General features: G+C 42.4%; 6 protein-coding genes across 6 annotated transcripts; 2 read left to right on the forward strand and 4 right to left on the reverse strand.

The window, feature by feature from the left end:
• Positions 1 to 466: 466 nt before the first annotated feature.
• SNF5 (Snf5p) lies at positions 467 to 2,872 on the forward strand (the record flags this gene model as incomplete). The annotated part of the gene is made up of 1 exon (XM_018881025.1): positions 467 to 2,872. The coding sequence occupies one exon, from the start codon at positions 467 to 469 to the stop codon at positions 2,870 to 2,872; it is 2,406 nt and encodes an 801-aa protein (XP_018733657.1).
• Positions 2,873 to 2,994: 122 nt separating this feature from the next.
• Positions 2,995 to 4,692, reverse strand: HTS1 (histidine--tRNA ligase; the record flags this gene model as incomplete). Its single annotated transcript, XM_018881026.1, has 1 exon — positions 2,995 to 4,692. One exon carries the CDS (start codon positions 4,690 to 4,692, stop codon positions 2,995 to 2,997), a length of 1,698 nt encoding a protein of 565 aa, XP_018733658.1.
• Positions 4,693 to 5,133: 441 nt separating this feature from the next.
• Positions 5,134 to 6,267, forward strand: TFA1 (Tfa1p; the record flags this gene model as incomplete). The annotated part of the gene is made up of 1 exon (XM_018881027.1): positions 5,134 to 6,267. One exon carries the CDS (start codon positions 5,134 to 5,136, stop codon positions 6,265 to 6,267), a length of 1,134 nt encoding a protein of 377 aa, XP_018733659.1.
• Positions 6,268 to 7,078: 811 nt separating this feature from the next.
• AWJ20_3985 (uncharacterized protein) lies at positions 7,079 to 9,736 on the reverse strand (the record flags this gene model as incomplete). The annotated part of the gene is made up of 1 exon (XM_018881028.1): positions 7,079 to 9,736. The coding sequence occupies one exon, from the start codon at positions 9,734 to 9,736 to the stop codon at positions 7,079 to 7,081; it is 2,658 nt and encodes an 885-aa protein (XP_018733660.1).
• Positions 9,737 to 11,511: 1,775 nt separating this feature from the next.
• Positions 11,512 to 11,820, reverse strand: VMA3 (H(+)-transporting V0 sector ATPase subunit c; the record flags this gene model as incomplete). Its single annotated transcript, XM_018881029.1, has 1 exon — positions 11,512 to 11,820. The coding sequence occupies one exon, from the start codon at positions 11,818 to 11,820 to the stop codon at positions 11,512 to 11,514; it is 309 nt and encodes a 102-aa protein (XP_018733661.1).
• A 1,521-nt stretch (positions 11,821 to 13,341) lies between these two features.
• On the reverse strand, positions 13,342 to 14,787 carry PRP46 (Prp46p; the record flags this gene model as incomplete). Its single annotated transcript, XM_018881030.1, has 1 exon — positions 13,342 to 14,787. One exon carries the CDS (start codon positions 14,785 to 14,787, stop codon positions 13,342 to 13,344), a length of 1,446 nt encoding a protein of 481 aa, XP_018733662.1.
• Positions 14,788 to 17,846: the final 3,059 nt, after the last annotated feature.

A 17,846-nucleotide genomic window follows, 5' to 3' on the forward strand; every position in this document is an offset into this window, starting at 1 on the left:
GCCTTCAAGCTGGTAAATTTGTTCTTCGACTTGATTCTATAAAAGTTAGTCACTTACATATCAAGGGGTACACTTTGTTAGCAGCGAGATACTTACCAGATTTTTGTCGAGTACCCGTTTCTTTGCAATCAGATCTTTAAGCTCCTTTTTCATTTTCTCATATTCGGCATTTAAATTTTCGTCATTGTTATAGCTCGGCATTTTGAGATGTGTGAACAGTGCTGGTGGTTCAGGGCAACATCGAAAACATATAAACATGTATATAAGTTGGCGCCACGGCGGCTACAAGTCACTTCACCAAATCTCGTGAACGCGACATTAACAGTAGTCGACTGCTAATCGGTGCTACTTCTCGACTGACCCCTTTTTTATAGAACAAACGATAAAACTTAAAAACGGTCGAATATTCAACCATAAAAAGTAGTTTATTTGCACTTATCTCGAAATTTACCTATAGCTGTGTGTTATGTCGTTTCCATTTGAGCAGCAATACAACCAGTTCATGGTAGATGAGAGTAGCGGCACACAGTTCAATTCAGACAATGGAGGATCTGCTAATATGTTGATTTCTCAAGTACCTGGTAATACATCTAACCAGCAGTTGATGCAACAGTCTTCACAGCCTTCACAGCAGCAGCAGTTTCGAAACTCATTTCAATTTCAGGGTCAGCCTGGTAGTCAAATGGCGGGCCCAAGGCAGAATCAGGGACCAGCAGCTGTAGAACAGACTCGCAACGTTTCCATGAATCAGGGTCAATTTCACGTAAATACTCCTCAATCACAACTCCAACCACAGTCTTCCCAAGGACCAGTGAATCAAGCGAAGTATGCACAATTTTTGCAACAACAGCTACAACATCAGCAACATCAAACCCCAGCTCTGGCGGGACAGGCAGATGGATTACAGACTCCCCCCTCTGCAATGGTGAGGGGGAGCCAAACTAACCAAAATGCTATGGTCTCTGGAGCTAATCCCGGAAATGTGCAATTTCAAATGTCTCAATACGCACCTAACACTTCTGGACCACAAAATCAACGGATTAATTTAGGACAGTCGGGTAGTCTAGGGACAAAATTCGCAGGATCGAGCGCTCTACCAGGTAATCCAGGTGACTCAGCTCCTGGAGGCCCTGTACTGTCCGCTTCAGGTGGTCCCAATGCTGCCGGTGTGCATGGAATTCATCCCGTACCTAGTAATATTGGAGCACCAGTGGTCCCAATTACGGGCCACCAACCGTCCGATAGGAGCAATATTCCACCAAGACCCGCGTTACCAAATGAGATCCTTTCTGCGGTGAAGGAGTTACCTAATTCTACTCTGGAGGAAAAGACGCTTATTGAGCTTTTAACTAAAGATGCTGAGCAAGAGCTGATATTTGCTAAGCAAGAGCAAAGACACGCTGGTCTTATCTACCGGAAGCAGGTGGAGTATGACTACTATGACCAAGTACGCCAATTAAGACAGGTACAACCGAGTGCCATTTTCGGCGATGGCTATTCTGGTTATGGAAACAGCTGGACTGGATCAAGAATGAATCTAATTTATCCCCGAGACAGAAAGCGAGGCAAAAGAGAATCAAGTGAGCTGTTTTTGTCAATGGAGCAACTGGAATATATTGCATCTATACCAGAGCTACTTGCTCCAATAAGGTTGGACATCGATCTAGATAAGTATCGACTTCGTGATACGTTTACATGGAACTTAAATGAAAAGCTAATCTCCGTTGATTTATTCGCACAGAATTTAGCTGAAGATTATAATATTCCCCTGTCTTATGCCCCTCTTATTGCGAATAATATTAACGAAGTACTAAATGATTTCCATCCTCATGCGTTTGTAGAGGCGGCTGAAGACCAAGATCAGGCAAGCAGCGGACTCCATAGTAGCTCTGCAACTGGAGAAGAGTCATCTGGAACTGTTATTACTTCAGTGAACACTTCTACTACGAGTTCTAATCCTGCTGGTGATGTTACCGTTACTACTACAACTAATGACGGTATATCTGAGAATTTGACCCCTAATGGATACGCCACAAATCCTACATTATCTAATCGAAATGACGATATGAGAATAACGATCAAGCTGGATATTACAGTTGGTCAACATAATTTGGTTGACCAGTTCGAGTGGGATTTGAATTGTATGGACAATAATCCTGAGCAGTTTGCAGAAGCCATGTGCAGAGATCTAAGCCTCTCAGGCGAGTTCGCAACTGCTATCGCACATGCAATTCGTGAGCAAACACAACTTTTCACAAAAACATTATTTCTAGTTGGCCATCAGTTTGACGGCCGGCCAATAGAAGACGATGATATTGTTCGCGAATTGTGCCCACCCGTGACTTCGGATGCCTTTCTCAGGAACACGTCGTTTATCAAAGACTTCTCACCTGTTCTATTTGAGATTCCGCATGTCGAACTCGACCGTCAAGATAAGGATCGTGATCGTGACAGTCGTCGTAAACGAAGACAGGGCCGTGCTGGTAGAAGAGGAGGTCCTACATTACCTGACTTGCGGGAAACTGTCCGCACATTTCGTACTCCTGTTTACTCATCATTATTACCTGGTGGTATTGATAAAGTACTTGAGCTTGTCCGCAAACAGGCAACTAAGGCCGAGGAGAGTGATGACGATGATGATACACCACGGCCGGTTACCGTTGGTAGAAGAGGTAGGCCTCCTGCCCATGCTCAATTGTCTGGTGTGAGTACATTTCGAGCATCACCTGCAGCGCTTCCATCAAGTTCTTCGAGAATGGCTAGCCCGCAATTTCGATATCATCAGCAGATTCAATCAGTTGAAGATCATTATCTGGTTAAGCTTCGCATTCCACCTCGTATACGGGATGAAGTCAATCGTATATCTCTGTGATTTTATTTATACAGCTGTATATATAATCAAGTGTACAAAATTGTAGTAGATGCTTTATATCACAATATTAAGATTATTGTATGTGATTTATCGTTTATATACGATACATAGTAATAGGGTGATCAGTTATCTAAGCGTAAAAGTTGAAGAGCACTGTCTATACCGTTATTACGAGCTGCAATCTTGGCCTTCACAAAGTCAACTAGTTGCTCGAGTGGAACATCGGTACCTTGATCAGCATCAGATCCCATTCCCAATTCCTTTACCTTGACTATGCCCTTGGGGTACTCTTCCTGGCCAAGAATAACAGCAAATGGACAACCCGACTTCTCAGCAGCCTCGAACTGCTTCGGAGTCTTAGGCTTTGTTTTATACATAAATTCAGCTTCAACACCACCATCCCAAAGCAGTTTAGCAACTGAAAGGCGCTCATTGAGAAATCCAGTCCAAGTAGGACCTCCTCCAAATGCCATTAGGAACACCTGAGTTGAAGTTGATCTGGCATTATCATATAGACCGGGGCGTGCCTTGATAAGTGAAAATAGACGTTCGACACCGAAAGAAACGCCCACACATGGAATTGAAGCATTTTTCTTGCTGGTTCCCGCAAACATACCCACAAGGTTATCATAACGACCTCCAGCAAGAATTGAGCCGACACCTACATTTTCAGAGTTATCATCATCGTCATCCAGTTTCTTCGCCTTCTTAGATTTCTTATTAGCATTTGAAGATTGAGCCTCTTTGCTTGATGGCTCTGGTGGTGCAGAAGCAGCTGTAACAGCCTCGTAAATGAGACCAGTGTAATAGTCTAAGCCACGGGCCAACGAAAGGTCGAACGAAATATGCTTGGTGACGCCAAAGGCTTCTAAGTAAGGAAGAGCAGTTTCCATATCCGCAATTCCCTGAGCTGCTGATGCGTTGCTTGACAGTGCACTATCGGCTTTAAGCTTGTTGATTACATCACTGATAGTTCCTTTGATTAGCACATACTCTCCAATGCGGTCAGCGACTTCCTCTGGTTGTCCCTTTTCAACGACCATTTCTTTCTTGACTTCAGACCATGGGGCCTTATCAAGCTTATCAACTGCGCTCGAAACTTTTCTAACATCTTGTTCCTTCACACCACAATGCTGGAAAATACCGTCAAGAATCTTTCGATGGTTGACTTTGATAGTAAAGTCCTCGATTCCCAGAGCAGTCAAACCCTCGGCAGCAATTGACAAAATTTCAGAGTCTGCAACCATATTCTCGTAAGAACCAGCAATATCAAAATCACATTGATAAAATTCTCGCATCCGGCCCTTAGTCATTGCAGGCTGATCCCTTCTATACACTTTAGCAATGTGGTATCTCTTAATATTTTGAATGCCGTTCATTGCCACAAATCTTGCAAAAGGCACTGTGAGGTCATATCTTAAAGATGTCAGCTCGCCACCTTGGTCCTCAAGATTATAAATGAGCTTTGAATCCTCACCATACTTGCCAGATAAAATTTCTCTAAGCTCAAAAACAGGAGTGTCAATTGTTACACCACCATGACGTTTGAAAACTTTGGTAATGGTCTCAAAAATAGCCGATCGAATAGTCATATCTTTGTCAGCCCAGTCCTTTGTACCTTTAGGGGTTTTTAGTGTGAACTGGGGAGCAGCTGGGGCCTTGGGGGCCCTGACCTTTGCAGGGACTGCAGTCTCAACTGGGGCTGTTGACTCTGTAGACATCTGATAAGCGGCTAAAACTTTGCTGGCTGAGGTAATTGATGATTTTAAGCCTGATTCAAAATAAGGTCTGATGCTATTTATACGGTTGAAGCTTCTCATACGACAAGATGGAAGATAGAGTCAGAGTCATGAAGTTGATCACATCGTAAGGCTGAAATTTTTCAATGATGACGATCCTCTGTATAGCGATATGGTAGTATCTGGGGGGGGGGTATCATGTGGTCATGTATATAGAAAATAGTATAAGGAAATGAATTTCTTTACCTAGAGGACTTTGAATGGGAAAAATTTATTGCTTCAATCTGGGCTAGTGGAGCAAATGGCATTCTAAATCTGCTTAGCAAGAACAGAATTCGTAAAAATTGAAATTTCAGCTCATACGGCTGAATCCAATCTCCTCGGTGAACCCCCTCGCCTCTGTCAAGGCTAACATGCTCGGATGTAAATCGTCAACATAACAAAGCTGTTGCAATGGAAATTGTGAAAACATTGATTCGATATGTCACTAGGGGCTTTTTTAGTCATAAAAGTATCCTAATAATGGATGCACTACTTATCCATGGTGTGCTAACAGATGATGAATTATGGCATATGCTCGGTATAAATAAGAAAGAGTTAAGAGCACTGTGTGCCAAGCTTAAAGAAAATCACCTACTCACTGACCATGTTCAGCGGGAAGAGGGCCCTGCGCAAAGGCCTATTACTAAAACATATTATTATATCCATTATACAGAAACAATTGATGCGATAAAATGGAAGATGCACTCAATTGTCAAGAAACTAAAAGAGGAAGTGGGAGCTGAATCACAACCCCAAGGTTATGTATGTGACACCTGTAAATCGCGGTATGCAACTATCGATGTCATTGGGAATTTCAATAGTGATCGTGGTGGATTTGTGTGTGATGTTTGTGATTCGTTACTCCGTGAAGATGATAGCTCTGCCGAGTCTCAAGCCCAGCAAGAAAAGCTGGGTCGATTAATGAGCCAGATCGACCCCATTATTGATGCGTTACGGCAAATTGATGAAGTTCATATTCCTGAGAATACATTTCAGAGCTCACTGGCTCATGCATTACCGGCGCCATCCTCTACTGGACCAACTACTGCCACGACAACCTCTTCGGCAATTAAGTTTGCAAAATCCGCCAACCAAGGGGGTGTCAATGGAACTACGTCATTGCAGGTCAACATCACTTCAGACAAAGAATCTGCTGAGATCGAGCGTAAGAATCGGGAAGAAAGAGCCCGTCTGGCAGAAGAGAATGCCCTGCCTACGTGGCACTTGGAAAGTACTGTTGGCAAATCACTCTATGATTCGACAAATTCAAGCGCGACTAGCGGTGATAAGATGGACGCAAATGCCCCTATTCTTAGCGATAGGTCTACTATAAAACTGGAGGATAGTGATAAACCAGCGACGAGTGCAGACAATATTGTGTCTTCGGTTAATTCCACTACAAATTCCGTTGCGGAAGACAAAGCAAGTGAAGAGGCTTTGGCTTCATATTATGCACAGCTTGCGGCAAGACAAGAAGCCAGCGATGATGAAGATGAAGATGACGAGGAAGATGAAGATGAAGATGAAGATGACGATGCCGAATTTGAAGACGTCATTACGGCGGATGTAAAAAGTACGATAGATGATGAAGATGATGACGACGACGAGGACTAGCTCGTCTATCTTTGCGAGTAATAGCAAGGTTATTTAATAATTTAGATCATATATATGTAAACGTATGCATGAGACCGTGCAATATCAAAATGCACATTGAAGTTTAGTTAACAGGTAAATTACTTCGTCAAGGGGAAGTGGTACCTTCACACCTTCGGGAAAGCTCCCCTCTATGACATTTGTTTGGTTACTTGCATCCATGTAGAGGAAGCTCAGTAACAGCTCGCCGTCCAACGTCTTATCCATATTTTCTTCGATGAGGCCAGCATCACATCGGTAGGCCCATTTGTTCATGTTACGACGCCGATTTTCCAGTTGGGAGAGTTCAGGTCCTAACAAATCCATATAACTTAAATTATGTTGAAGAGCTCTCAATGCTTCCACATGTTCGGAATCATCGACAAATCCAATACTGTATATCCCCCCGTGTGTTGTTCCCATGTATGCAATAGGCCGTACAACAGCACGTCCATTCTCACCCATAACGGGATTCCAAGCTGACTTTTCGGACACAGGTACAATCTTTGTCACATTACCCTCATTGAAATGAAAAGCTGATACCTTGTTAACTTCTGGGGAACCGGGACTATATTTCACAATTCTTAATGATCCTTCAGCATCTGCGACTAATATAGTCCTGTCTTTATGAAACACATCTACATCAGTCACGGGTACGGGTGTCGTATCTCGGAACACAAAAGAGTCTTGTTCTCCATAGCAAACAAAAGATCTTAACAAGTCACCAGCTACGGTGATTTTGTCTCTCTGCTTGATTGCGACACAACAAGTACTTGTGTTAAAATATGATACATCAGCTGAGATCTCTTTGCTTTTGAATGGTAGAGGGATAATCTGCGAGACTGTTAGAAGATGCGGAAGATATTCCATTCATCCTATTTTTACTTACTGATGATTGTACTCCAAGTAGTGCCACGTCTCCATCTGTAAACATGGAATATACAGCACCATTTGTTTGAACCGTTTGCAACGAATCTGGTACAGGCATACCGTCCGCAGACAACATGTACCGCCTAACCACTCCAAATTTCAATGCGTCGTTCCCTTTAGTGGCAACAGATCTCGACACGTTGTAATTCTCCCAATCAATTGTGGAAAATAATGGCTTCTTTGCCTCGCGCTCACCCCCAATATAACAGTACTTAAAGCCGTCTTTTTCCACTATACCCAAAGAGGAAAACTCTTCGTTAAAAAGTAGACAAAACTCACCAACACTCTTCATTTTCTTTGTATCGACAGTTTCGAGAATCCGGTTTTCCCAAAGAACAAGTGCCAGATGGTCGTCTATAGGTTTCACAGATAGTGGTAGAGGTTGTGTGGGCGACTTAATTGATAGATCAATTTCGTCAATCTGCACGTCTTGAAGGTCGTTCAACTGAATAAGTTGGAACCCTTTACCCAAGGCTACAGCAAATGAACCCTCATCTTCTGATACTTTAAGAACCGTTCGGGGTGATGCTTCAATACCTCCTATCGATTTAAAATTGTAGTCCGTATCTATCGAAACTGATAATGTATCCGATATTGCAAATAGTAGTTCGTTATGAGCAACCAACCCAACAGGAAAGCGGCCCAAGATATAATCCTTGCCTTTACTCAGGGTGAGATCCTCAAACACGATTATCTTGCCATCGCTCAAACCAACGTATGCTTTCAACTTATCCATGATTTCATCCTCATGCGACATGGACCCTCTCAAAAGAACAGTTCGGATTCCTGGAGATTTTAAAGCCACCTTAGAAAGCAAACATGAAGGATCTGCCAGGTCACTGGTTCGGACATGAATAATTTTATTTTTCTTGTCAGACACCCGATACAAATGGAGCTCAGTGCAATGCCAAAAGCTTACGAGGATATAACCAGAAACAAAAGATAGGTCTGATATTTCATGGCCCACAGTGACAAGCGATATATCAGATATCTGCTCCAATGATAGAGTATCTGCCCGGTATCGAAACAGCAACAATGTGTTCCTGGTGGTGACTACTATCATATCTTTCCAAATCTCAGCTTTGACTAGTTTTGAACCATCATTGGACGGTGTTAATGATATTGGATTGAGAATCTCCACGCCTCTCCTTGGGAACACCACAATGTTGCTCTCCGTAAGAAAAACGGTGGTACCTGTCTCCATCGTACCAAAATATAATGTCTCCGTATTCAGATCTAGTCCATTATATTCTAGTAGCTCAGACTTGACGAAAAAAGGATCGTTCTCATCTAAAACAAATATCCTCGTTTCGCCAATACAGCCAACAACAATGAGGAGCTGCCCGTGTGCATCAACCCCAGACCATATATTTTGGATATGGTCAACTGGGACAAATTCAGAAACTCCGCTAGGCAAATTTCCACATGTTATTCTTTTGATAGTACCCCCGGCAGAGCAAGCAATAATCTGATTTGCAGAAGTACTTACATCATTTTGGACATAAAAGTCTAAAATAGGACCCAAATTGTCAAGTTGATATATTACTCGATAGGGAGTAACAAAATCAGGTACGATGGTAGACCCCTCTACAAATTCTTCAAACAACCCTTCATTGAGACGCGTTACATCAAGCTCAATTAACATTGGTGCATTAACGTGACTTGTGACCATGAAGTATGATCCACCAAGATGAATAACGTTATTTGCCCCGGAAATAATTGCCAGTGGGAAACAAGAAATTTCGATATCCAATTTTACACCATTAGAACTATGAGAGTCCTCTACGGTACTTTTGTTCTCGTGAAATGAGATATCCACATAATAGAGGGACCCTGATTCAGAACCGATAATATATCGGGAAGTCGTGACTGGCGAACAAAATATAATTGACTCAGGGTATGTTTCACCGGTGGCCTTGGAAATATAATAAGGACAATTCGCAATTGCTTCCCTGCTAGTATGATCATAGTAATAAATACAAGCTTCATTGAATGTAAGAATACCGTGGCCCTTGACCCGTTGTGCAACGTGGGTATTTCCAGGTTCAGACACCTTTTTGGTTTTCAGTAATAAATTTTGAGTATGAGCAAGCCTTCGGATTTCTATAATATTTAGCTGGCATTCTGTGAACTTGGGTGTAGTTATTACAGCAAGAGAGCTCTCGCTAGTATATGGTGCAGGGCCATTCGTAGCATATGTAACTGGGAAGCCAACAAAAGAATTGATAATCTCTGGGAATACCCCCTCTATCCCCTTAGAATTAGGTGGTAAAACAGCCATTGTAGGGTCAATATTTCGACAATTTCCATTCCGGTTGTTCCGGGGCGAATTGGAATTGTCTTGCATGTCTTGCATATCCACATCTTCATCGCTTTCCTCCACAGTCTCCTCTTCATAATTATGGCTTGTGTCGCCAACGACGCTGGCAGAACCTGTGGGGTTCTCATAAACGTCTTTGCTGTAGCCTATTGAGAATTTCATGTCTTCCTTTTGCCTCTTTTTGTTACTCCTAGTGGTCATTTTTCTAGTAGATAAAAAAAACAGTCTTGTCCGTCCATCTTCTCGAACCAGAGATATCACAGTCTCTGCTTCATCAATGCATGCCCAGCAATCAAGATTACGAAATGCGGTATTATGTGTGCCTTTTTGTTTAAGTTCAGGGTCAGACCTCATGATCGCACCCTCGAAATGATAAGTAGGAGGGGAGAAGTAGTCGACCCAAATATTCTCAGGATAGCGTTCATGGAAGTAATACAATTGGCCATCTCGGGCTCTTACAACATGTGCAGATCCATCTGGCAAGGAATAAAACAGATCCTCTTGTAATACTTTGCGACCGTGTTGAGGAAAACCGTGCTTTGGTCGGAATGCCAGCAATGACTTTACTTGCCCCCCGACGTGAATAACATCAACCAGTGAAAGGCGATCCTGAAATACTCGGAATATCTCCAATGAATTCGGTTTGGCTATTATAAGTACCTTTTCATCTACCGAATAGAAATTGGCATAAACAGCGAACTTTACTGAGCCTGGCTTCACGAGGGGTGAAATCACTACGGCCGAACTCATGACATATATCAGAGTTCTCCACCGCTCAACTTATATATACAAGTGAAACTAACTATGAAGCTTGAAAATAAGGGTCAATTGATCGCTAGAGATATTTTGTTCGCCAAAATGGACTATACTAGCTAAATTAGTAGACAGCCTCAATGCTATAATGGCACAAGATGGATGGTCCAGAAATATAACCAATATTGTACTGATACTCTCTTAAAGGAGTTTAGGAGTCCAACCAGATTCTTGGGGTGCGGTTTAAGTTGCTTTTTATTGCTTATCTTGCAGGCAAGTGTTTGTCGACAACTTGTACAGAAGTTGAAATATAAATGACGCCAATATCTGGAACCTCTAATGTAATATACAATATTGCTCTTAGTATGTGATATCGATTTTCACTATAAATGGACTACATCGAAGTTTTGTTATAAAGACATCTCATATGCTTTTTTCACATGTTATCTCCCCTGCGGATAGAATTTTTATTCAGCTAATCACCATTTGAACTATTGCCAGATAGAAACAAAAGACCAAATCAACTCGAAAATATGTGTTCTCCAAATTATCGGCATGTAAAACCACTAGACGTGCTCATAACACCATCTTCGTATGCAAGATAGAGAGCATGCATTGCATATCATGGTTTGTCGACGAATCTCGTTCTTGACACATCATCTGCCAATCGCTATCTAAAATGAAAAGACTTTAGAAGTTTGACGAGTTTGACACCAATTTGTAACCAGGATGCATTCAGCGTGCTTTCCAGTGCTCAAATTCAGTTGCTACATAAAAGATTACGTCCCCCATTTGGCACCTTCGAGCTATAGTTAGCTATAAATTTAAATAGTAATGAAGGCGCCCATTCCTCTCGCTGTATAAGATACAATGGAATTTAAGTGCCCGTGACAACTTTACTTGGTATGATACAAGTTTGAGACTTTATACAGATGAGCCTGCGGAAAAGATGCTTCACCAAGGAACCGCCTACATCCTAGCCAACTATGGAAAAACACTCCAATATTGACTCAACAGTCCTAGGTTCAGAGAACCGGTGCTATAGGCTATTTGGAGAATCTCAACAATAAATGTGAAATTATAAAATATTATTTATATAGTCTGCTACCTTGTATGATTCAATAGCTAATGAAGTAGGGGTGGGATGAATGACCTGTCAATGTCGAATAGCGATCCTGCTTGGCAGACGCTTTCTATAGCACCATCTGTTTAAAGCAGAGTGCTTAACAAGTCACATCTTGAGTAGCTCTAGAGTTCAAAAGAAGAGCAACAATAAGACCGTAAAGACCCAAAACTTCGGCGAAAATGAGAATCAAAATCATACCAACGAACAATCTGGGTTGTTGGGCAGTACCTCTGACACCGGCATCACCCACGATACCAATAGCAAAACCAGCAGCAAGACCAGCCAAGCCAACGGAAAGACCAGCACCAAGTTGGATGAATCCAGTATACAAGGCTTGTTGTTGTTTGAGAGAACCGGTAACAAGGACAGACACTACGAGACCGTAAATGGCAATGATACCAGCCATAATGACGGGAACAGTGTTCTTGACCAGCAAATCGGGTCTTAAGACAGTAGTGGCACAAATACCGACACCAGATTTAGCGGTACCATAAGAGGCGCCAAAACTGGTGAATACAATGGCAGCGGTACAGCCAAGAGCACCGAAAAAAGGCTAAAATATGGTTAGTTGATAAAGCTTCGCTTCGGGCCGCCTACAACGACCTGGGGGCCATGTAAGTTAAGTTTGTTAGCTCACTGACGGGAAACCAACAACCACAGCGAGGACTAAACATCTGCCTACAATCTCAGAATTCGCTTGCTGTGGATGTATCCAATACCCTACTTCTCAAAATACATACAGCATAGACAGGACTAGAAATTGTTAGTATAAAATTTCAGAGGGTTTCGAAATACGGAGAAAGTAAAGAGGCAAAAGGAGAAGAAAAGAAATGGAGGTCAAACGTGAGCTGGAACTATGGCACTTAGGAAGCTAACCCAGGCTGGTAATACTTCATAGATTGCTCTTAGGGAGAATGACATTATGCTGTGGTAAAATATATATGAACCACATATTTGAAAGCAGACCTACTACATGCACCAGACGGTATCCCATAAATTTGATAGAAGACTTCTAGCAAAAAAAAGGCCGCTGAATTGGCTTTCATATCTTTCAATCGGTGAAGTCGTAATAGAAGCTGTTAAAATAATGTGAACAGCTCGCGACTCAGCAGACATCCCGACTTATCGCTCATTGACCAGAAAAAAAACAAGATGCTTCATTTATCACTACCAAAACAGCATTGCTTTCACATTGCCCAATGACTCCACATCGTCGCAGCTCTAAATGGCTGCGCTGAGCACTTGGTAATGTCGTGTTTTGCTCAATTCCGATAAGGATGAATCTTTTCTCACAAATGGCTGCCTTACTACCTCGAATCGATTTCTATTACACTTGCAACTACCGTCGATTGCCCCTTCATTTACTATCCATCCTTTCTTTCTCGTCCCCCTATTTTAAATCCTTTTCATCCGTCACTAACAACTTACCAAAGATCAGTCATTTTTTTTTATAACAAGAGCAATTAATCGTCTATCTGATGATTTGCAATGATTTCAACAGGGTCTTATCTCTGTTGTGCGAGTATATGCGAATTTTAGGTGATGAAGAGGAAATATGTGTGTATTTCTCTTTTGTATTTCCCACGGTCGTTGTTGGAGACGAACGAGTGGCTCATATGGTACACTGTAGCCTTGGATGTTAGGGCAGTGTCGACCCGCCTCTGCGCGCTTTCGACGGGGTGCGGCGCTGTTGGACCAATCGAGAACATCGGGGCACTGTAATCAAGTGAAACCCCCAACCCTCGAGACAACTGCGAGATAACGTTCCAGATGTTCACGCTCGGGAGAGAATAGGAGAATGATATGAGTAAGACCCCAGTAACAGGATCAGGGACAGAGTCCAAGTCCATGTCTTCAAGAGGAGTCTTATAGCATATTATGAAAACAGTGATATACAGTGATATAAATATAAATACAAGTGAAAAATCTACAAAGTAGGCTTCCACTGGAGAGGGTGGGTTTCTTCAGTAGCTTCATTATCTTCAGCCCATATTTTAACACTCTTGTCAGCTTCACAAGTAATAAGACGCAGACCAGACCGATCAAAAGTACTGGCAAATATACCAGATTCTGCACTTAGTGATCCTGGCACTGCGACTGTATCAAATTGCTGAAATTTATAGCCAGAGCTCCAGTCGAAAAAGCCCATTGATCCATCATCACCACCCGCAAACATAACGCCATCTTCGTTGACACTTAGAGTGTTAATAATGGCGTTTTGGGGTGGTGCAAAATTGTGCATAAAAGCTCCTTCAGGAAACTTCCATTGCTTAATATTGTCCGGACTGCCAGTTGCAAAAGTGAATTCGGTCGGATGTAGGGTCAATGCACGTACCGATTTCTTGTGATGGGTTAAAACAGTTTGGGTCTTTCCAGCAGCCAGATCCCATAGTCTTACTGTGGAATCCATAGATGTAGTAATCACTTGTGGATCAGCACTTTGACATCTCACTTGACTCACTGTTGCCTTATGGCCAGTAAGGACATGGACTGGATGTCGGGTACGTATATCCCATACTCTGGCAACAGAATCCCTGCCCGCAGTAACCAATAAATCCAGAGTAGGATGTAGATCCACGGAATACACCGAGCTCAGATGGCCATGGTATTGCCGTACAACCTTGTTATGCTCTAGATCCCAACATTTGACCATTTTATCTTCTCCGGCACTGAATAAGTATGGATGGCGAGGTGATATTACCAATCCTCGTACAGCCATGATATGACCAGTGAGAGTAACTCGAAGTCTACCAGATGCCAAGTCCCATATTTTAATAGTTCTATCAGCAGATCCTGTAGCGAAAAATTTGTTATCAGGATCAACGCAAACACTCCTGACCCAGCCTTGATGACCAGCAAGAACTCGTTTCAGTTTCCATGGCGGATGCCACGTTGGTCTTACTTGAGCATGAACAGCATGCAGAGGCGACCGGACAGACACAGCTGATTCAGCTGAGAAGTTGTTTCTATTAATTGACGGTAATTCTTGTTTCTGAAGTGGTGTTTTCGTTTGCACCACCACTGCCAAGTCAGAGCTACCAGTTCCAGATTTTGCTGCTGAATTGCGATCATTTTCACTAACTGTTTCTATTAGTTTAGCAGTAGTGACATCTGCATCTTGACCAAGATTAACTTTTTCCCTCTGTATTCTCTTCTTAATACGACCGCCATTAGTGGACTTGCCCTTCTTCGCATTGGCCTGTGCCAACTTGTCAGCAAGCTCTTGCGGCAGGTCCTTTACTTCGTTATAATCCACCAGCTTGCGTCGAATACGCAACCTGGGTACCCCTGTATACTCCACGTCAAGCACAGACTCAAGGGGGCTATCTGGAAAGAGCTGACTCGTGAGTCGCCCTATATATTCCGATGACATTGGTCAAGTGTGAAGAAGAATGATCAGGTACCCCTCCCTCCCTTATAACAATGCTCGTTAAAATTATTTCAGCCGTACCATACATTCAGGATAGATCCTCATATACTCCCTGACAGTTCCTTCCACATTGCTATAGCTGAATCCACTTTCAACTCTGTTAGTTTTTACTTTAGCTTATTTGCAGAGACAAATTAGTGGACAAGTAGATTCTTGGGGTAGTTGAATCAAATCTTTAACTACCCCATTCATGGTAGATTCATGTGGTCAGCATCACGCGACGCAACCAAAAGGGTAGAGCTCAATAGAAAGTAAATCTCCACTATTATATGTACAAAAGATATATACTGACAACTTATAACCGGATTATTACCTACCGAGGTTAAGGAGTAGGTTAGTGTTGCTGCTGCCAGTGTTACCAGAAGATCCTTCACCCCCAGAAGGAAGGTATGTAATATTGGGTGAATTGGCAAGCGTAGCAGCAATTTCCTTGGATGCCTCAATACGACGAATCATGAGAAGACCGTCACCAGCCTTTTGAAGTGCCTTGGAAATGGTCTCTGCGGCTTCAGCTTCACCTTCAGCTCTGATAACAGATGCTTGACGTTCTTGTTCAGCCTTTTCGACCGTAAATCTAGCCCGTTCTGCATCTTGTTGGGCAATTTGTTTCTGCTCGACAGCTTTGGTGAACTCCTTACCAAAAGTCATATGGGTAATGGAAACATCTTCGAGCTCAATGTTGAATTCGCCAGCTCTCTTACGGAGATCTTCTCTGATTTTGGCAGAAACAATTTCTCTTTGAGTGATCAATTCGGCAGCATCAAATTGAGCAACAATGCTCTTAAGAACTTCATTACCAATTGAAGGCAAGACTCTTTCGTCATAATCTAAACCAAGTGACTGGTAGATTCTTGGAAGATTGATCACGTCAGGACGGTGCAAGACACGTAATGTTAAAGAAACCATTTGAAGATCCTTAGATCCAGTAGTGGTAGTGATATTTCTAGGTCTAGTTCGCACATCATACAATACAGCCCTCTGTAACCAAGGAATCAGGAAATGAGTGCCTTCTCCAACAACATCCTTTTGAACACCACTCAATCGGTCAAATATCACAGCTCTCGTGCCACCTTGAACATCATACATTGATTGCTGAGCGGTGTATAACGCTAGAGCAGGGATGATAAACCCTCCAAGGGGCGTTCTTAGTAAAGACGACATCTGATAACTTTTTTGTGTGTAAATGTTGGTTGAGGCAAATGGTTCTGTTCTTGTTTGAAGGCAAACTGATTTCCCATGATTCCGCATGAAATGCCGGGTAAATCATATCTCTCCCTTCGTTGCCCTAGAAACCGAAAAGGTGGGGTTGTTCTGAGTCTATAAATTATCAGATCAGTTAATAAACCAAAATTAAATAAGCTTTTAAAAACGTAGTTAGATATTTAACGATTCCCGGTTGTGGAAATGGGTTTTCTTAGACTTTATATCTAGCTGGAGTGTGATTTACCCCTTGAAATACTGACCGGAGACTCTGCTGAGGGTTTCCCGAAATGGTGACATTGTTTGACTCTCTTATTTAAGTCATATATATCCAGAGCTACAGCCTATACCAGAAGCAATCTCCCACAAGTTTGAAAGAATGTCGTGAGCTACTGTTGATGTTGAATGTTTTGTTGTAAGAATCATTGTAGTTGTAGAGCATTCTTCTATTTGCTTGCATAAGTCACACTTGGAACCTCAGACTGGCTGATGTGCATCAACTTTCCCGCACCTACCGATCCTGTTGAACCTGCCTGACTTGTCTTCTTCCAGAAATTGCCCTGTTGTCTTGCACTATTAACCTTCAGTTATGTATGGTCATATTGATAATAAACAATATTGGTAAGATTGCACTAACACTTCCATGTCGTCTCTTCTATCTTCGACACCTTTTCTCTTTTCTAGATAACTAAGGGTACTTGTGCTAGATATTTAAGCTCTGACCCGTAATGCAAAAAACCCTTAGTATCTCCAGTCTCTATCCAGTCCCAGTTATTATTATAGCCATATGACCCTATACTCCTAGATAGAACTTATTTCTCTTAGTATCGGTAATAATTGTTCAATGCCTTATCACGAGCCTTGGAATGTATTTCCTAGTAAAGAAGATAGCCAGAAGATAATACAAATGGCGCCAGTCTGCGCCTGGTAGGCACTGACTCCGTGTCCCCGCCACCCTCCTAGCGCCACACTCTCCTAGTCCAGTTCGATCCAAAGCCTAGAGATTCTGAGAATATACTAGTGTGTCGAGAAGGTAGTACCCGTTGGCTGGTGATAACTGAGCCGAAGTACAGTCTCAAGCAGTATACCTTTCGTAGCGCAGTCAGTCCAATTTCCCGTAGCTTCTGAGAAACGAAGAACTTAGTTAGAAGGCAGCCAGAAGATAAAACAACGGCGCCACTCCTTTCCCGCCACGTATTGCTAATATCACCGCTTAGTGCATTCCCACCCTCTAAGCAGCTATCTCGTAATCCACTCCAATAATCCTTGGATCATGAAGATGTACCGCTTAGTCAAGACGGCGACCAGAAGATAAAACAGCGGCACCACTTCTTGCCCGTTAAGTGTCTGTTGATATCAGTACCAAGGGCACTACCAATCTAAACAGCACATATCACGTAGTTCACATTAATTCAATATCTTGGTAATACTCTAGCATCACTGCTGCCACTTATGTGTGCAATCCAAGGCAGCCATCAGCGACATCAGTCAATATCGATTTCTCTCAGCTTTTGTCAGCGCAGAAACACTTAAGTTTACCAAGACAGCTACCAATAATAGGCACCAGGTGTGATCTTAGAAACTGACTACCCTCACTAGAATGCTTGGGGTGTAGAACTCACTATAGACGCCAGCCAATATAAAGCGCCGGTGTATACCCTGACCTGCCCGCCATCTAAGACAGCTTTAGGTCCCAATTTCATCATCCAATCCCAGGATCATATAATATAATAGATATACTGATATATTAATAGTAACATTAAATATATAAATGCCTATATTAATACTGGGCCCATGCTTTG

This window comes from Sugiyamaella lignohabitans, chromosome C, assembly GCF_001640025.1.
Source record: "Sugiyamaella lignohabitans strain CBS 10342 chromosome C, complete sequence".
NCBI lineage: Eukaryota > Fungi > Ascomycota > Dipodascomycetes > Dipodascales > Trichomonascaceae > Sugiyamaella > Sugiyamaella lignohabitans.